Genomic DNA, 18,562 nt, shown 5'->3' on the forward strand with positions numbered 1-18,562 from the left:
ACAAGTGAATTTGATCAATTTCTGAATTTAAGTTCATGGTAGAAAACACTAGCGAGTTTTCTTAAGCTATAAAGAAGATTTCAGCAAAAAAAAGTACTGTATTAAGAAGCGTCAGGGTACTATCATCCTCAGCGTCCACTGGCTGTTCGGGAGATTTACCCAGCATGTGCTGAATAAAACCGAGAGATCTAGTTAATTCAGCCAAAACCAAATCGAGGATCAAAACTAAAAGAAAAATCTCAACTTAATTATTTACCGCCATTGCCGGTGGCAGGTACGACACTCGTTTATTCTTTTCTTCCTCGCTATCACTCTGCGATTTCGTCTTAGGGTTTAAGCGGGGCTTTTCATCATCTACTGTATTTCAATTCCTTCTGCTCTTACATACGTATATATCTACGTATACCATCTCTATGACCTTTTTCACATATCTTTAAAATGCGTACTCTTTTCTCTTTGTAGGTCGAGAATGCGCAGATTGTTAACATCGCTGGTTCAACCACTCGCGGGAGATCGTGGGTTTTCCACGAGCTCCGACTAAATTGTGGCCTCCGTACTGTTCGAGTGATTACCAGTTGTTAATCCCAAAATTGATTCTGTGGTTTATGCATTTCAGGAGTTCTCGTAAGTTTTCCTTCTCTGCTCCTTGTTTGGGTTCCGAGAAAATGTGGGATGGTTCATGCTAGGATATATTAGATTTCCAGTTCCTTGAAAAATATTGATTAGCAGACACTAATTTTAAACACAGATGGTAAGAGTAAAAAGTAAAAAGCTACAATATTTACTGAAAACGGTCTGATCCATGGCTTATTACTCGAAATTCTTATTCTTTTTCGTTCAAATTTTCAGCTATTAATTGATGAAAGAGATAAAAGGCGTGGAATTTTTGTATGTAATTGCATTTGTTTTATGCAGCTTCCGATGGGGGCAGCAGTATCGACGTAAATATCCTGATGAATTCTTGGACATGTCCAAATCTAGGCAAGTTTGGAATTTGATTCAGTTGTATTCCATATTATAGTAGGGGTGCTTCCTTGTATGTTTAGGTACTTTTTGATCCATATGTAAGTAGTTACTGGATAATAGTTCTTGATTTGATGCACCTGCATAAACTTTGATTTGATGCACCTGCATAAACTTCTTTCTTACATCCAAACCAAAAATAAGTAAATTAAAAAACACGAAAGCAGTTGATTTATCCAAATGAACCATGTGCCACACGTGATTTAGAGTTGTGAGTCCTCTGAAGAGGTGATTCAGGAAAGGCAATGGAGTATTAAACGTAGCTTTTCCATTCAAGTTTAAAAACAGCCTCAAGGTTGATTCAAGATGTCTATTTTTGGCTCTGCAATGAGAGTCTTCATAGAACACAAAAATAATGAAAGTCATTGTTTTTTGGGTTATATGTGTTGTCCTCTTTCTCCTTTCTTTGCACGCTTAATGAATACATGCATACAACTGCAAATTTGCACATGCACATAGATGGTTTTGCTGTTTTGATTCTTAGCTAATGAAGTGAAAATTTTGTACAATCAGGGGAAAAGGTGAGTACCAAATTGACTATGTTCCAGCTCCAAGGATCACTGAAGCTGAAAAAATGAATGACAGAAAGTAAGTGGTAGATTTTAAATTATTCATTGGAACATTGTTACCTACAGTTCATCCTTTGTTTGATAGAGATAAGATATAGCTTGTCAAGGATTAACAATCTGTAGGAAGAAATATCTGAATTAGATCTCAAAGTGCTGTTCTCTTCTGTTTAATAGATCTGGCTCCTTGTTTGTATATGTGTTTCTTTGAGGAATATAAACATCATTCTTAAGAAAATGTCTATGTACTACAAATTTGAGAACAAATTTCTGTTCTAAGTATTAAAACTGCTTCCCCTTGGAGATTGTGGCCTTTTGGGGATAGAGGATGAAATTAGTACAATATTCTGATCATGAAAAATTTGAACTTTCTATTTATTAAGGTCATTGCAGAGAGCACTTGATAGAAGACTGTATCTTCTTCTTCATAGTGACACTCTTGGAGCTCCTAGTGGGAAACCTGTGTGGCATTTTCCTGAAAAATTTTATGATTTGGAGGAGACATTATGCAAGGTAATGGTTGCTTTCTTTTATTATTTCCTTCTGCTTTTTGTTTGGTTGCTCTCATATAAATACGAAATGTTTGCAGTGTGCAGAGTCTGCCTTAGAATCTGTAATTGGAGACCTTTCTCACTCTTAATTCGTTGGAAATGCTCCTATGGGGCATATGGTTACACAGCAGACAGAGAATGTGCCTGAACCATATAAGGTATTTCATCAGAAACGCTTTTATTTTCTTCTTCACATACTTATGCTCGTCTTTGCTAGCCCTGCTAATTAATGCCTTTCTCATATTGACAACATAAATGCACTTCACTTGAAGTTCCTTCTAGAATATTTATTCCCCTACCTTATGCTTTTATTTTCTGTCAGAGATTCTTCTTCAAGTCTCAAGTGATTGAAACCAACAAGTTTAATATCGGGAAGTGCAAGGATTTCGTCTGGGTGACGAAGGATGAACTGTTGGAGTAATTTCCTGAACAATCTGAATTTCTTAAAAAGATGATCATCAGCTGAAGGCAAATTGCTCAGTATGATTTCCAAGCCATACAATCTTTCTTGTAACCCATTTGTGGTTTAATTGTAATTTTGCAGCGGAGACTATGTCAGAAGTTCAAGCTGACATAAGACAGTAGAACATCTGAACACGAGACAATTGGGCGAAGATAATGAAGCTTATTGGTTCAGAATGGATTGAATAGTGCAAATTTTGAATTTCCTTTGTTGGTAATAATAAATGCATGAAATTTGTTAGTCCGATGATATAACAAAGCTTTTATTATTTCTCCTCTCTTTTCTGCTGCAATAATGGATTGTATCTAATTTACGTGTACCCTTTGTATGATAACCTACCCAAGTAACTTTGGGTTTTATGCTGCGATGATTGGCTGAACAATTCCTTTCTCTACCTTCCTAGATAGTGGGTAAATGTAGATGACTAGATCCTCCTATATTGCTCTCCTTAACTGGAGTGTAGAGAAAATGGTATTTTGCCAAGCACAAGTGGGAAAGAACGAATCTAGGAAGTCTGGCGGGTGACCTAAACAGGACTCTCCCTCCTTCCCCTGCCACGGGCACAATGGCTTGACTTAATAGAGGAACTTGGACCTCATCAATAACTTATACTCGTTGACTTAAGGTCTCAAAGAAGCTCAGTTAATGGATAAAGCTCGAAATGTGTTTCTCTTCTTCGGTCCCCTATATAGGAGATTTGGTTCATCTGTTGCCCAAATAAAATCTTTGCCCAAGGATATCAAACAGAATTTCAAAAGGCTGACCCAAAACGATGGTTTCTTTAAAATGAAGAGCAAGCAAGTGACCTTATATTTTATTTAAAGAGTCTTCCTTTCATTTTTAGAACTTGAATGATATCATTGTTTTGACTGCCATCGACTGTCCAAAATTTTTGTAGAATTCGCTTCCCCATTAATGTAACCTTGCTACAATACCTTTAGAATTCAAGAAGCATTTCACTTATTAATTTTTATTATAATTTTATAATTATATAATTATAAACAAGATTTTGATATACTCAACACAATTTTAAATTGTAATGAATTAATTGTAATATAATAATTATAATTGATATGTTGTTACGATTTAAGCGCAAAATAAAAATCCCAAGATGATGCAAGAAACCGTTTTACTATGAGAATGGATGTAAATGTAATTAATCACCTTGAATTTTCAATTTTTTCTCCCTTGTGAACTTCATACACATCAAAAAGAAAAAGAACTATGTTCCTGCATTTGGTAGGTAAACAGTACAATATGGAACAAATAAACATTTTTTTTCTTGGGATAAATGGAACGAACAAATTAACCATATCTGTAGCACATAATTTAAACATGTGTCCTAAAGAAATCATTTTTTAAGATGGCATGGAAAAAGAAAAAGAAATTAAATGGACTATTATAGTATCGCTGTCGCATATATGCATGCTTTGGTGATAACGATGCATGTTGGGTACGTCTCCTGTAATTACTTGAGGCGAGAGGCAGTTGAACCGAAGTGGGTGAGATGTTGTTGGCTTCACCAAGGGAGCAAGAGAAAGGGATTAAGACCTAGGAAAGACTTGGATGAAGTTCTCGTGAAGTTTTCCCTTTCCCTCTCTCTCAAACTCCATCAAACTAGTTCCCCACTTCTCTCTCTCTCTCTCTTGGATATCTCTCTTGTGGGGCAGTCCAACCTCTTCCACCTTCCATCACTTTCTTCTCCCTTTTAAACTTCATTATTTCTCAATCTTTTTTCCGTTCCACTCTCTCCTTATTCTATCAGTGCAGCCCTCAGAACCTTCATCATCAGATGGATATTGGCCAAGAAAGTACCCCAGCTCCACTCCTACCGCCTGCTGCGCCGCCCTTGTTGTCACCCCTTAACGCTCCTTTCCTCTTTGCACCCTCAGTTCCATCGTCCTCAGTGCACCCTCCTTTGTTAGAAACTCAAGTTCTCCCCGATATTGATTGGGTTAGCCTCCTTTCCGGTCAAGGTGTGCTTGCTGAGAATAAGCCAATGATTGATAGTTCTTGTTTGATGGCTGAAAATGAAGGTGATCAGGATGAGAAAGGCAACAAGGATAAGAGGAAAGGGAGTAGGATCAAAAAGACAAGCCGGCCTAGGTTTGCGTTCCAAACCAGGAGTGCTGATGACATTTTGGACGATGGGTACAGGTGGAGAAAGTATGGACAAAAAGCTGTGAAGAATAGCATTTATCCAAGGTTTGTTAATGCTTAATAATCATTAAAACCCCTGTTGTTTCTCTTATATATATATATATATATATATATGTTGCATAGCATGTTTGTTCATAACTCGATATTCTTAACCTTTGATGCATATTTGTTACGTAAATTTGCATAGAATAAAAAATTGTTACAATTCCCTCATCATGTCTTGTCCCCAACCCCAAAACATTTGAAATCGAAAATTATACGTCATATATGTGTAGTACTTATTATATGTGCTTTCTTTTCTACATCGATTATCAAAAACTATTTTTATTTCTATGCTATATGTTAGCAATTTGTTTAAATGATTTTCTCTTTTATTTTCTACGATGACTTAAGGAGCTATTACCGGTGCACGCATCACACATGCAACGTGAAGAAACAGGTTCAAAGGCTCTCCGAAGACACCAGCATCGTGGTGACGACATATGAAGGAATTCACAACCATCCTTGTGAAAAGCTAATGGAAACCCTAACTCCTCTTCTTAAGCAAATGCAATTCCTTACTAGGTTTTAAGTTCATTCGGCTAATTAATAGGTTCAAGAACAAACCAACAAGCCTTCTGGTATTGGCATATATATATAATAGACTTGTCCCATTTTATTTGCATATAAAATGTGGAGAGCAAAATCAATGTTAATATCATAAATGAACTCATGTTCTTATTTTGTATATGTTTCTTCTGAGTCTAATGCTTGTTCATTTGATATTCACATGATCAGTTCCTAAAGGCTTGACCTTGAGATCAAACGATGATAACAAAAGAAACCAACAACAAAAATCTTGCTAATTTTCGTAAAATTAACACGTTTTTGGTGATGTAGGTTCCACTAGTTAGCCACAAAAAATAAGATAAGATGAGAAGACTGCATGCACATGAGCACGTGATAAGTACATGGCTGCAAATTAAAGTTTACCCCAAACTTTTAATTAAGTTTTCTTAATGCTATCCGTCGTCCATACATAATTAATTAAACTTTATAAAAAGATGAAGCTTTTCCTAACTTAAGCATGAATTGTTTTACAATATTTGAGTAAAAAACAAATAAACAAAATTAAATATCTATGGACAACATGCAGTGTGATATTAATCTTTTTCTACCTTTTCACATGCAGTTATTTTTGCTGTGATTTATGGTGAATATTATATAATATATAGTTCATTTTTTATACATTCACAGTTAAATTTTTTTATTTTCACAATTATCATTAAAAAGTTCTCACATGTTTTATTTTTAATTAATTTTTAAACTATTTTAAAATATATGTATATCATATTAATTTTATTTGTAAAATCTAAAAATTTTACTAATAATAAATGATATAATTGCTCATATATATCTGGTAAAAAGAGGAATCAGTCGTAAAAGCAGCATGAAAAAATCGCATTGAAATTTGAAAACGCTAATTCCCACATGAATCGCACAAAAGTAAATAGGTGCCCGGTGTGGGAAAAAGAAAAGAAACCGAGTTTGAGACAATGGCTGTAGCAGCACGCTAAAATTTTACTTCCGAAAAAAAGAAAAAACACTTTGCGTTATCCTTTTCGCCTATTGTCAACAGTGCTTTGTCGAGTTCCTTTCGATTGCAAGTAATTTTGTGAATCCAGCTAGCAACCATCAATGGAGTAAAGCTTCTATATTAGTTCTTTGTGGTTGCTTAATATTTTCCTTTGCGTACATCTTCTGATTGATAAACGAATTCTTCTTCAAGAAAATATGGAATTTCACAATTGCATTAATGGAAAGGAAATTTGAACTTCTAAATTGGAAATATCATTTTAGAAATGTATAGAAAATATAAACCGTGCATCAAAATAAATTTGTATCTGGAGAACTTTTCTTATTGGAATTGCTCTTGGAAAAGCTTGAAAGTTGAAAGAAATTCTTGATGGCTTCTCAATTTCCTATACATGTAAAGAAAGTTATAAAGAATAAGAAAAAAAATGGAACCAAAATCACAGAGTTCGGAAAAACCACGACCCAACCCTACATGTCTATTCTGACGTGTCTCCATTAAATTGACCCACCAAGCAAATCTCAATTACACGTGGCACACCAGATGCCCTGTTACCCCATATAAAAAACCGAACCAAATCCTATGACATCGAACCATCTTCAAATCTAAAATCTCTGAGTTTTTACGGAATGTCGCAGTTGGTGGACAAGGCGAAGAACTTTGTGGCGGAGAAGGTGGCCAACATAAAGAAGCCAGAGGCTACCGTTGCGGATGTTGATCTGAAACATGTGACCCGTGAGTGCATCGAATATGGCGCTAAAGTCTCTGTTAGCAACCCCTATAGCCACCTCTTCCTATTTGTGAGATCTCTTACACTTTCAAAAGTGCTGGCAGGTTTGATCCCTCTTCCTTCTCTCATCATCAATCTTTGCTATTTTTCACTTTTTATCTATTCTTTTTTGTTTTGTGAAGATTTGATTTTTGTGATCAAGGTATTGATTTGAAGTTGCACCATTGGATACTTAATATTCGGACTTATTTCAGTAGAGAGATAATTGGATCAGGCTAGTGTTTGAGAATTCTGGTTGAACTTGGATCGTCCATGCAGACTGATTTGTCTTCTTAATCTTTTTACAGTTTGGGGTTAAAATGGAAAAAAAGGACAAAAAAAATTATGTATAATGGAGAATGGCAGAATATTCTTACATACCCTTCTTTTTCAACAAGAATAAGATTCCTTTCTTATGGTTTTTTTGCCTTTTCCTTGGAATAAAACGACCTGTAGAACTTGGGTGAAGTTAAAGGCAATCAGAGATTGTGCTTTGGAAGAATCTTTTTGTCAAATATGCTTGGATTACAAGACTTTGGAAAAATTCATGTAGCATTTGTTTTAGTGATTGATTATTTGTATTTGGAATAGAGTGATTGCATCAGGGACAATACCAGACCCGGGGTCACTGAAGGCCAGCTACACGACGATGCTGGACGTGCCAGTGAAGGTGCCATATAACATATTGATTAGCTTGGCAAGGGACATTGGTGCAGACTGGGACATTGACTATGAATTGCAGTTGGGACTCACCGTTGATCTTCCTCTAATTGGAGACATCACCATCCCTCTCTCTTAGAAAGGAGAGACCAAGCTTCCTACTCTCAGAGACATCTTTTGATTTATAATTATATCTTTCTCATGTTTTCTAGCGTATGTTCAACTTTCGTTTACCCCTTTAGTTAGGATGTAACCTGAAAGATATGTCAAAATATTATGCTTTTGAATATCTTGTGTTATATTTCTGATCAGTCCTTTTTTATTCGTGAGTCATGATAGTTTTTGGATTAAGATTGACCAATCTCAGTTTATCATAGAGTTCAGCTTACCTCTTCAACCCAAAAGAAAAAAAAGAAAAAAGAAAAAAAGAAAATCCAACTTTCCATTGCATTTAATTAGACCCATATGGACGTGGACTGTTGTATCATCATCAATGAGATGGCCATAGCTTTGCCAGGCTTGTCCAAGGCGGGTCCTCCATAACTTGCATTAACAATGTTTCGCAAAAGTTCTGCGGATGAGCAGTTTTAAAGCTATTGCTTGTAATAGAGTAATGACAACATTAATTCTCAAGAAACCAAAAAGTAAAAGCCTTTTAATTTCTTGGAAGGAGGTTATAAAAAACTTGCCTTTCCATTCCATATATAGAGACAAGGTATTTAATTTGTAATATGATCATCAGCAGCAAATGCTACAAATTGATCACTTTCAATGGCAGTTACCATTCGTTCAAACACCGAGGTGCTTTACTTGTATCATTGGCTAGAGTTAGAAACTGCTCACTGGATTAGGTGGCCACTGGATTTTTACGCAAGTAGCATTGATTTGATATTTTATAACTGTAAAAGAATCATTAGGGGATGTAGCTCAGATGGTAGAGCGCTCGCTTAGCATGCGAGAGGTACGGGGATCGATACCCCGCATCTCCACACATTTTTGGTTCGCTATGGGTCAAGCGTGCTCCAGACTTCCTTGATGTCAGTTATGTACTGTTTGTTATATTTACTAGAAGTGTACTCTAAGCTTCGGGTAGAGTGATAAAATGTGCAGTACTATTTCATAATCCTCTTGTGGTCGAAAACTGTTCTAAAGTCCCCTTATGGCTTGCTTTATAAGTAACAGCCTTTGATGGTTTGTGCTTGTTGTTATAAGCTATTTCTCAAAGAAAAATCTGATTTGGAACAAAATTTTATAATGGCAAGACATAAAATATTAACTTGAAGTTGTCACATAAGGATTTCAGATGCAGCAGTTTTTGGTACAGTGAAGTATGAACAACAGCAGGTTTTCACCATAATTGTTCTCTTACCAGTCTCTCTCCCGGCAATCAACAGGGCCCCCAAGCTTGTAAGCGTCTGTCATGTGAATTGGATTTAATTACGGTTCAAAGATAATATGGGAGTGACAGTTTAAAATTATCAGAAAAATGTAACTAAACCAAATGTACAAGTATTAAGCAGAATGGCCACAAACAAATTGGAACAACTTGGTGGAGTCCGACTGTTAGCTTAGAAGTGAAACAATGATCAGAAGAATAATGTCTTTATTTCCTGATCAAAATCCCTGTCCAGCTGGTGTACCCTGGTCATTTTCACGTGATTGCCAAGGCTGCTTCGACATGTTTTCTCTTATCGTAAAGGCTAAAGCTAATTACGTATTCACTTAATATAAACAATCTGTTGCCAAAATTTGGAAAGTTTCCTTGCTTTTCACTCGATGCTTTCTTCAAATTCCAACCATTTCCGATTTGCATCTCTCTATTTCTGGTGACCTACACCATCAATGTTATTCTGGACAAATGAAAATTAACTTTCAAAAACTAAAGCAGGAATCATACAGCCTGCCAAAATAGAGAAACGTATCGTTATGATAAAACTAAACTTTTTTTTTCCCAAAGAAACCGAAAGAAAAGAAGTAAGAGGAGCTAGCATTTGCCGTTTGCAGTTTGCAGTTTGCACTTTTAATTGTAATGGCTGCTAAAGAGAATGGCGAATTTCTACTTAGATCCTTCATTGAACGAAAGAGAGATATCAGTGTAGAAGTAGCAATCCAGAAGTGTGACGAGCTTTATCAACAACAGAAAATTGCATTTTACAGCAATACAGTATTGCTGCAATGCTTTTCTTGATACTTATATTTTTTTTGGTTGTCTTGTTAACCAGAAACCAGCTGGTGTTTGAAGTATTTGCTATTTCCCTGACCTACTTTAAACACATTTCTTTGTAGCTAAGGAGTGATGATTGATGAATTCTTCTTCTCTGGATTGTGTTTCTATTTTTGTAAGTTGTTCTTTTTTTGTTGACTAAATTTTTTGCTTTTCCCTTATGCGTATATGCCTTAGCTTTGTATAACGGTATATTTATACTAGCTTTGTTTTGAATGCTAGGCTTGAAACAAACTGATCTATTTTTTTGGTTCAGTATCAGTCACATGCATGGTGAAACTAGGCAAATTTCTTGATTGACTAACCTTTTCCACCTTATAATTTTGATTTTCCAATCTAACACAGAAATAACAAAAAGATCTGGTCCAAGTCTTTAACTGGAACAGGCTGCACTTGGCCTATATATTTGAAACTTGTTCGGAAAAAAAATTGATCATCCTTGGCAGTTTGTCGGGCAACAGCAAAGATTTATGCCTTTAACACAACCAAAATTGAGCAATATTTCCGTCTATTTGGCTGTTTGGTTGAAAGTAAAAGAGAGTAGAAAATTTTGCTTGTGAATTATAAACTTATATCCGGTCATATATTGTGAATTTAGATAAAATTTTCATCTAGACGCTTGATTAGGAAAATTGCGCTGTGTCCATGAGGTTTGGTATTGGCCAAGTTCCAGATTAACATTCTCAAACAAATGATGATGGAGAGGCAGCTTTACACCTGAAAAAAGTACGACGCAAGGCATCCATCAAGTGTTGCGGTTGCATCGCATGCAATGATCATCCAAGCGGTGGTGATCACTATTTTAATTTTCACAGTGTTTCGAATCAAGGATCCAATCATCAGAATGAGCGGTGTTACAGTTACAAAGTTGGAGCGAACCAATGGTACAACACCTAAGCCAGGGTCCAACATCTCCTTAATAGCCGATGTTTCCGTCAAAAATCCTAACTTAGCATCATTCAAATATAGGAACACAACCACAACTCTTTACTACTATGGCACAGTGGTCGGGGACGCCCGAGGCCTTGCAGGCCGTGCAAAGGCCCATCGGACCATGCGGTTGAATATTACTGATCGGCTCTTGGCCAGTCCAAAATTGGCTGCGGATGTGAGCCCCGGCACGTCGACGATGAACAGCTACTCAAGAATTGGAGGAAGGGTCAACATGTTAAACGTTATAAAGCAGCATGTTACTGTAAAGATGAAATATTGCTCCATGAAAGTTAATATCTCCAGCCAGTGCCAGGCAATTCAATAACGGAAATGCAAGCGAAAGGTTGATCTCTAGGCTCTTGGGTATGTTTGCATGTTGCCTTGCCCACGTAGTGTATATATATAAATATATATATATATATATATATATTTATATAACATTATAATGGATACTACATAGTTACGCCTTACGCCTATCTGTGGTATGATTATATAGTTTCGATTTAATTTGTCATGAAATCTTTTCGGATTTGGTTTAATCGCTCAATCCTTTTCCTCCGTTTGATACAAAAATTGATCAAATTCAACACCAAACCTAAGCTTTTAGCTGAAAGCAGGCCTTCAATTATAATGGAATGGTTTAAATTTTTGTCTCGATTGGAATTGATGAGGCCAGAGAGCAGAGCAGCATGGGACTGCAAGTGCAAAGTGGAATGGTTACTTTGTCAAGTTCTGATGATTAATTTCCCTTCTAAATAATGGTCCCGTTAATTGTATGTTGGTTTCCAATAGAAATACACAAAGCCAAATGGGGGACCGCCATGGTACTTCACCCAAATGCCTTCAATTCTAACCAACTTATCTTTTGAAAAAAAATGGTCGGCTCTATATCTTCAACGACTTTGTTTCAGTCTTTTTTGGATTGATTCCTTTAAAACAGGCCAGAGTGCGTTGAGATGACTTCCTTTGGAAACAAAAGAAAACGGGGGGGGGGGGGGGGGAGACGTTTTTTTTAAAAAGGAGATGTGATGACACGAGTAAATTTTTTAGGTAAACATAGTGTAAGCATCTTCAACAAAGAACTTGCTTACTGCCACTATTTTTTTTTTCTGGTCCAAGGTTGCCATCATGGGTTTAATTGTTATTTTCTTCAATATGCATCCGATAGTTGGAAGCCACCGAATACTAGGTAAAATTATAAAGATCATTTCATTGACCAAACATCATAACGCAAGGAAAAAAAAAACTATAGAATTCCTGTTTGCAGTGAAACTATAACTGAATAAGAACAGTAATAATAATATTATTATTATTGTTATTATTAGTATAAAAAAGGTGGTATTAAGATTTTTGGGGCTGCAAGAAAAGTGGGAGTAGCAAGTGCTTTGCTTTAGTCTTGAAAGAAGCACCAGACCGTGGCTTAAAAAGAATGAGCAGACTGCAATCTTGCTGCAGTCCGTCTCCATCAGATTGTTAATTTGTTCGCTTTTTTCATACAATGAAATCCAGTTTTTGGGGGAGTAAAGTCGGGCAATATATATATATATATATTTTTTTTTTTTTTCTTATCAATCAATGGTGATTTAACTCTCTTTGTATGGGTCAAAATCCAGCATTCCTTCACTTCAAAGAAAAATGAATTTACAAATTTTGACCAAAAGAAAAAAATAAGTACCAATAAACAATGAATGCAGCACCATAATTCGATCGATGTAACATTAAACATCACACAACCTGTTTCAGTGGAGCCTCTGTTTTTGAGGTCACAGCTACTGTAACTTTAAGGCTAATAGCTGGAGAACAGCTGCTGCTGCCATTGCTTCAAGTGCGATGGGCAAGAAGTCCAGCCTATAGTGTCACACCACACTAAAAAAAAATTGTTCATTTATGTTGTTGTTTTCAATTTGTGGTCCATTGGATGTTAGTGCTTTTTCTATAAATGCATAGAGAAAACCTATCTATGGTAGTTAACTTGGGTAAACGAAGAAATTGCCATTGTTGGTCTGTCATCTGCATTTCTTTTAGACAAGGATCTATGAAGAACCTTTCATCTTTTATTTTATTCTTGATAGAGTGTGTAAAATGTGGAAGAAAAAAGTAATTAAAAGCAAGAAAAACAAAGTATGCCAATATGGTATGAAGTTGAATAAACAAGAAATTGAGAAAGCAGTTAGTAAAGATGAGCCACAAATTGTTTTTGGATTGTTTATGCATGACGATTGTGTGCAATTTGAAAGCAGAAAGCATATAAATCTTGGATGTAGTACAATTCAGATTGTACAATTTTTTTCTTTAAAATTGCCTTGCACAAAAAATGGACCTCACATCCGATGTTAATATTAATATACTAAATATAGTTGCCATGAAATTATTGTTTTCTATAACCTCAATCCTCAAGGAACTTCAGGAAACAGATTTTTCTTGCTTTAAAAAATGGGCGAACCCAAAAACAGATAAAAAAAAAATGAAATAGAAATCACATAACACGAAGGAAGTGGAAATGAAATGAGGAAACAAAGCAAAAAGGCAGCAGCACCACAATAAATGCCCACCCGCTGTTTCAAAACTGAGTATTAAATGCAGCAGCTGGAGCATTATCTACCCATTTTCTCTTTCTCTTTCCCTTCCACTCACCAAATGGATCCTCCTCTTTCCCCCAAATGTCCACCCCTCCACCTTCTTCCCCTAACTATCTCACCAACTTAGGCCTCGGCTATTCCATTGCCATCGCCCTTGGGTTCCTCGTCCTCCTCTCCACTATCCTCCTCGCTTCATATATCTGCTGCCGCACGTCCTCTTCCCCACGCGCCTTCTCTCCCAACCCCACCACAACTGCCGCCTCAAACTCGGATGGAATCATCCTCCCCAGGATTATTTTTGTTGCCGAAGATGAAGATGTTGCCGAAGATGAAGACAATGAAAACGTCGTCGTTGGCCTTGACCAGGCCGTTATAAATTCTTACCCCAAGTTCCAGTTTAGTAAAGAGGCGGCTGCTACGGGTTCTAGTAATGTGAACACGACATGTTCGATTTGTTTGTGCGAGTATAGGGATTTGGAGATGTTAAGGATGATGCCTGACTGTAGGCATTATTTCCATGTTTCTTGTATTGATGCTTGGTTGAAACTTAATGGGTCGTGTCCCATTTGTCGGAACTCGCCGCTTCCAACTCCAATTTCTACGCCTTTGTCTGAAGTCGTGCCTTTGTCTCAGTATGCTGCAGACCAAAGGAGGAGGAGGTGACTGTTGGGGGATTCTTCTTCTCCTTTAAAAAAAAAAAAAATTAAATATCTTAGTTTTGGTGGATGATGTCTTTATCTCTGTCTAAGGTTGTTTTAAGGGGGAATTTGTATATTTATTTCTTTTTCTCTTTTGGCTTTTTTGGAGTTTTGGGATTAGATAGTGAACAGGGAAATTGGATAGTGGAGTTTCTTTTGCTCAATGAACTGTGATTTTGGTTGTTTTAGTGGAAAAAAAAGAGTACTAGGTGCTTGGTGCTGAGTACGAATTGGGTGAGAAAAAAGTGATTCAATCAATTGGCACTTCTTTTTAGTCATGGAATTTGTTTCATAAATTGTATTCTCCTGACTTGAGTGTGAAATGCATAGTTTGCACCAATTTTTGTTTTGTCTTGATTATTATACTGAGACATTAACTGCCGTATGCTCTGTTCCCTCTATTTAATTGTTTGAAATTCTTGACAAGAATTACTGGATTGAGCATTTCATTTCATTTTTCCCAATTGTGTTAAATTAGAGTACAGAAATTGATACAGATGGATTGATTCCTCTCACAGTTTCTACTTACTCCACCGTTTCACTACTTGCTTTTTTTTTTTTTTTCCTTTTTCATGTACATTAGTATTCATCAAGCACCCATTTCTGTTTGGGTTCTGTATAGAGACAATCGAGAAGCTTCTGTTGCTTTGCAGAACTCCCTTCGTCTTAGTTGTCACTTGTCAGCTAAGTCTCCTCCAGGGGTTTAATTAGCCTAAAATTTTTATATTTATTGAAGATAAAGCTGCCTCCCTGGAAAGGCAAACAAGAGACCCAACCAAGGAACTAAAGAGAACCTTTGTTTAGTACTGGGTTCTTAGCTGCAGCAAATTGATCTCGCCAAATTATGTAAAGAAAAGGATGCCTTTGTTAATGACAAAGTAAGTTTTGATCCCTTAGAATTTGAAGGAAGATCTCTGAAGCTCTCTCAAATATCAGTGACCTTAAATTATCCTATAGAACTTGTTCCTGATATTTCTGGTCACTGGTTTCTCGTGACGAGAAAGACTTTTTATTAATGGAGTTGGTTAAAACAGTTTCGTTAAATCCTGGGGCGAAGGATTGCAAACTTTCAAGCAAGCAGAGGACATTAATAGGTTGATTTTTGGTTCTAGTAGGGTTTTTTACACTTACAATCCTTTCCGATCATTTGTTCAAACTGGGTACTCTAAAGCTATAGCCAGTGTTGCGTCAGTCCATCTGTTTGCGCTGATGCAAACATTATTTCCAATTCCGATGACCGTACACATTGGAGTATTACACTGTTCGTTGCACATCTGTAGCCATGTGGTTCATAATCATAGTTTTCATGTCAGAATTCCGGCAGAATTTGTATCAACAATTAATTTAGTTTCTCGTCAAACTGTTTGTAGAATGTGGATGCCGGTAAACTAGAAATATTACAAATCTTAATGTTTTTAGGGTACGGATTTGATATGGAGCATCTCATTCTCATTGGGCTGTCCTTTTCTTTGCTGATGGTGACTATGGGTGTTGAGACAGATTTTTCCACATCCAATGGGCCAACGCTTGGGAAGTGGACTCGGCCCACTAAAGCAGATAAAAGAGAACCATATGCCATCTAACATTCATTTTTCAGAGTCTGTCACATGGTTGACTAATGAATGGATGACCAAATATGTTACCAATTTCATTTGTGATTGTCTGTCTAATGCTTGAAAATAAGATGACGTAATGTAATATTCTTTTCGTATCATATTATAAATTTAATTTTATAATATTGATCTATCATATTTTTATTATTAAAAAGTAAAATTTTTTAAAAAATTTAAATAAAAATAAGAGTGGGAATTTAAAAATGAAAAATGAATATCTCAAAAAAAACAACATTTATCTAAGCAACAATTTCTTTGAGGAAATCAGTTTCTAAATTAATTTGGTATTTAACAAGAGAGAAAAAGAAATTAAAAAAGTGGCAAAGCAAAACATACCCAAGATAACGTGGAGCCCACTGATGGTAACCCGAAGCGACCACTGAAAAGCGATAGCCGTCAGTGCCATTCCATACTCCATTAAATGATCACCACGTGTCCCAACTCTGTGAACCTTTTCCAAACACCGCATCGTGCCTCCACGCTCCTATCGTCAGAAATTCAGAATCCAAATTCCGGTGTGGACCCCACTCCAAGCCATAGCCCCCGTCAAATCTAACGGCGTCAACTTTTGATTTCAAATTCTCTCCGAACCATCAGGTGCGGCTCCACACCTCAGGCCCAGACTCATCTGTGGTTTATATACTAGCCATCATAAAACCCTATATTGCCTGCTTACACTCATCCTACGATACTTTTTGGACATCGTGAGAATCGGAGACAAAGAACCGTCTTTTTAGGGTTTTGGTTCGGACTTTTTAAGCAATGGCGGAGGAATCTGAGAGTAAGCAATCGACGGTGGAGTCGGTGATGAAGAAGATCAGCGAGAAGATTCACAGCCATGATTCATCGTCGTCTTCGGATCATGAGAAACCAGCTTCACCTTCCTCCGTTACGGCTAAGCTTTATCGGTTGTTTGGAAGAGAGAGGCCCGTTCACCATGTTCTTGGTGGTGGAAAGCGTACGAACCCAAACTCTCACTCCTCTTTTTTTTTTTTTTTTTTAGTTAATGAGTTCAGGTTTTTACGCTTTTAATTTCGTCTGTTTATGCATTTGATGGAAATGTGAGTAAAAGATCTAATGCGTTTACTTTTACAATGATTAAAAAAGATTACTTTGATGGAAATTCGGTGGATCTTTATTTTGTTTTATGCTTTATGATCTGTTTGGTAGTTAAAGAAAATGTATGGCTTTAGTCCCATTTTTTGTTTTTATTGTTTCTTTTTTTATTTGGGAAAATTTGATAGTGAAACTTGAAATTTTTATTTCTCTTTAAAGACTCATTATAATTCTATTTTGCTGAAGAATCAAACTATTAAAATAACCTTGAGACCTTAATATTTGGGGTCTTTTGCTTTTGCCTTGTTTGCATTATGGGGAATAGAGCAAAGCATAAAATTTTTTATTAGGCGATATAAAGTAAATTGATTAAAGAGAAAAAGTCTTGTGTTTTATGGTTGTATATTGATTGTTTTTGTTTGTGTTAGATGCTGTTATTGACTCTTTCCATTTGATTTTTTTTGGTAATAATTTGGTGCAGCTGCTGATGTGTTCTTGTGGAGGAACAAGAAGGTATCAGCTGGTGCGCTTGGTGGAGCAACTGCAATTTGGGTCCTTTTTGAATTGATTGAATACCACCTACTTACTCTAGTCTGTCACATTTTGATACTCTCTCTCGCATTAATGTTCCTATGGTCCAATGCCCATACCTTTATCCACAAGTAAGTTTTATGCTCTGTGCAGGAACTTTAGTTTATTTAGTTATGAAGTTTAAGATATTAAATGATTTCTTAAAGAATATACCCTGACCCTTTTTAGCATATAGGACTCCACCTCGCATCCCAGAAATTCATTTGCCGGAGGAGCCATTCCTCCAAGTTGCCTCTGCTCTGACAATTGAACTTAACCAGGCGCTGAAGCTGCTGCGAGATATTGCATCTGGAAGAAATCTGAAGAAGTTTCTTATGGTGTGTTTGTTTTTATGTCTATGGTGATTTTATGAGTGCTTTATCTTGAGTTCAGTTTTATTGGGTGAATCACTTGTATTTCCATTGTTTGAAAGAATGCTATCCATGTTTTTTATTTCAGGTTATAGCTGCTTTCTGGGTCCTGTCAATTGTTGGGAGTTCCTGCAACTTCTTGACCTTGTTCTACATATGTAATGACACTGGTCATTATTTTTAGTTCTAAATTTATTTATCTATATAATAACATACTGAATTTTTAATTTTTATATGGAATTTCAGGTTTTGTGTTGCTGCATACGGTGCCTGTTTTCTATGAGAAGTATGAGGACAAGATTGACCCATTTGCAGAGAAGACGATGATTGAGATAAAAAAGCAATATGCAGTTTTCGATGCCAAGGTTTTGAGTAAAATTCCCAAAGGTTCCTTGAAGACCAAGAAAGTTTAGAGGCTCGGGTATCTAGTCTCCAGCATCATTTGGATAATTGTGGGGTTTCCGTGGTTGTTGCGTTCTCTGTTCACATCAGCTAGAGGCATTTCTTCCAAAATCAGCTGTTCCCAAATGTTTTGGCTTGCAACATCAGTAAAAGCAATCGGTTGTTAGCAATAGGCCAAGCTTGCAGATGGCAACCATAAGGCGATTATTTTATCATATAACTTTGTTTCATTTGGATAACAATCAGCTTTTTATATGTGGATGCCACTTGATTTTGTGCTGTTATAGGGTTGTTTTATTTGTTTCCTGATTGGTGTGGTGCTATGGTGGTTTCCTGATGATTAGTCCTTTA

At 36.4% G+C, this 18,562-nt stretch overlaps 4 protein-coding genes, 1 non-coding gene and 2 pseudogenes across 7 annotated transcripts; all 7 read left to right on the forward strand.

The window, feature by feature from the left end:
* The first annotated feature begins 283 nt into the window (after positions 1–283).
* On the forward strand, positions 284–2,898 carry LOC111313026 (uncharacterized; annotated as a pseudogene). Its single transcript, XR_016332491.1, has 7 exons — positions 284–624; positions 916–981; positions 1,537–1,611; positions 1,973–2,102; positions 2,179–2,298; positions 2,463–2,557; positions 2,685–2,898. The product of XR_016332491.1 is annotated as an uncharacterized LOC111313026 (transcript).
* A 1,339-nt stretch (positions 2,899–4,237) lies between these two features.
* On the forward strand, positions 4,238–5,469 carry LOC111313321 (putative WRKY transcription factor 43). The gene is made up of 2 exons (XM_022913989.2): positions 4,238–4,808; positions 5,157–5,469. Exons 1-2 carry the CDS (start codon positions 4,396–4,398, stop codon positions 5,332–5,334), a joined length of 591 nt encoding a protein of 196 aa, XP_022769724.2. The 5' UTR covers positions 4,238–4,395; the 3' UTR covers positions 5,335–5,469.
* A 1,242-nt stretch (positions 5,470–6,711) lies between these two features.
* LOC111313322 (late embryogenesis abundant protein Lea14-A-like) lies at positions 6,712–8,535 on the forward strand (annotated as a pseudogene). The gene is made up of 2 exons (XR_016332492.1): positions 6,712–7,170; positions 7,697–8,535. The product of XR_016332492.1 is annotated as a late embryogenesis abundant protein Lea14-A-like (transcript).
* A 146-nt stretch (positions 8,536–8,681) lies between these two features.
* TRNAA-AGC (transfer RNA alanine (anticodon AGC)) lies at positions 8,682–8,754 on the forward strand. Its single transcript has one exon. It is a non-coding gene; the product is annotated as a tRNA-Ala (tRNA).
* A 771-nt stretch (positions 8,755–9,525) lies between these two features.
* On the forward strand, positions 9,526–11,424 carry LOC149512085 (late embryogenesis abundant protein At1g64065-like). The gene has a single exon (XM_089752360.1). It carries the CDS (start codon positions 10,762–10,764, stop codon positions 11,245–11,247), a length of 486 nt encoding a protein of 161 aa, XP_089608486.1. The 5' UTR covers positions 9,526–10,761; the 3' UTR covers positions 11,248–11,424.
* A 1,809-nt stretch (positions 11,425–13,233) lies between these two features.
* LOC111313323 (RING-H2 finger protein ATL67-like) lies at positions 13,234–14,548 on the forward strand. The gene has a single exon (XM_022913990.2). The coding sequence runs from the start codon at positions 13,583–13,585 to the stop codon at positions 14,162–14,164; it is 582 nt and encodes a 193-aa protein (XP_022769725.1). The 5' UTR covers positions 13,234–13,582; the 3' UTR covers positions 14,165–14,548.
* A 1,930-nt stretch (positions 14,549–16,478) lies between these two features.
* Positions 16,479–18,518, forward strand: LOC111313902 (reticulon-like protein B5). The gene is made up of 5 exons (XM_022914775.2): positions 16,479–16,770; positions 17,350–17,530; positions 17,635–17,776; positions 17,898–17,967; positions 18,056–18,518. The coding sequence occupies exons 1-5, from the start codon at positions 16,575–16,577 to the stop codon at positions 18,220–18,222; spliced, it is 756 nt and encodes a 251-aa protein (XP_022770510.1). The 5' UTR covers positions 16,479–16,574; the 3' UTR covers positions 18,223–18,518.
* The last annotated feature ends 44 nt before the right edge of the window (positions 18,519–18,562 follow it).

Source organism: Durio zibethinus, chromosome 23 (assembly GCF_047325235.1).
Source record: "Durio zibethinus cultivar Kanyao isolate XHJ-2024 chromosome 23, ASM4732523v1, whole genome shotgun sequence".
Lineage (NCBI taxonomy): Eukaryota > Viridiplantae > Streptophyta > Magnoliopsida > Malvales > Malvaceae > Durio > Durio zibethinus.

Coding starts and splice junctions, on each gene's coding strand:
- LOC111313321 (XM_022913989.2), top strand. CDS start 4,396: ATGGATATTGGCCAAGAAAGTACCCCAGCTCCACTCCTACCGCCTGCT. Junction 4,809..5,156: donor AAGAATAGCATTTATCCAAG/GTTTGTTAATGC, acceptor CGATGACTTAAG/GAGCTATTACCGGTGCACGC.
- LOC149512085 (XM_089752360.1), top strand. CDS start 10,762: ATGATCATCCAAGCGGTGGTGATCACTATTTTAATTTTCACAGTGTTT.
- LOC111313323 (XM_022913990.2), top strand. CDS start 13,583: ATGTCCACCCCTCCACCTTCTTCCCCTAACTATCTCACCAACTTAGGC.
- LOC111313902 (XM_022914775.2), top strand. CDS start 16,575: ATGGCGGAGGAATCTGAGAGTAAGCAATCGACGGTGGAGTCGGTGATG. Junction 16,771..17,349: donor TGTTCTTGGTGGTGGAAAGC/GTACGAACCCAA, acceptor AATTTGGTGCAG/CTGCTGATGTGTTCTTGTGG. Junction 17,968..18,055: donor CTTGACCTTGTTCTACATAT/GTAATGACACTG, acceptor ATGGAATTTCAG/GTTTTGTGTTGCTGCATACG.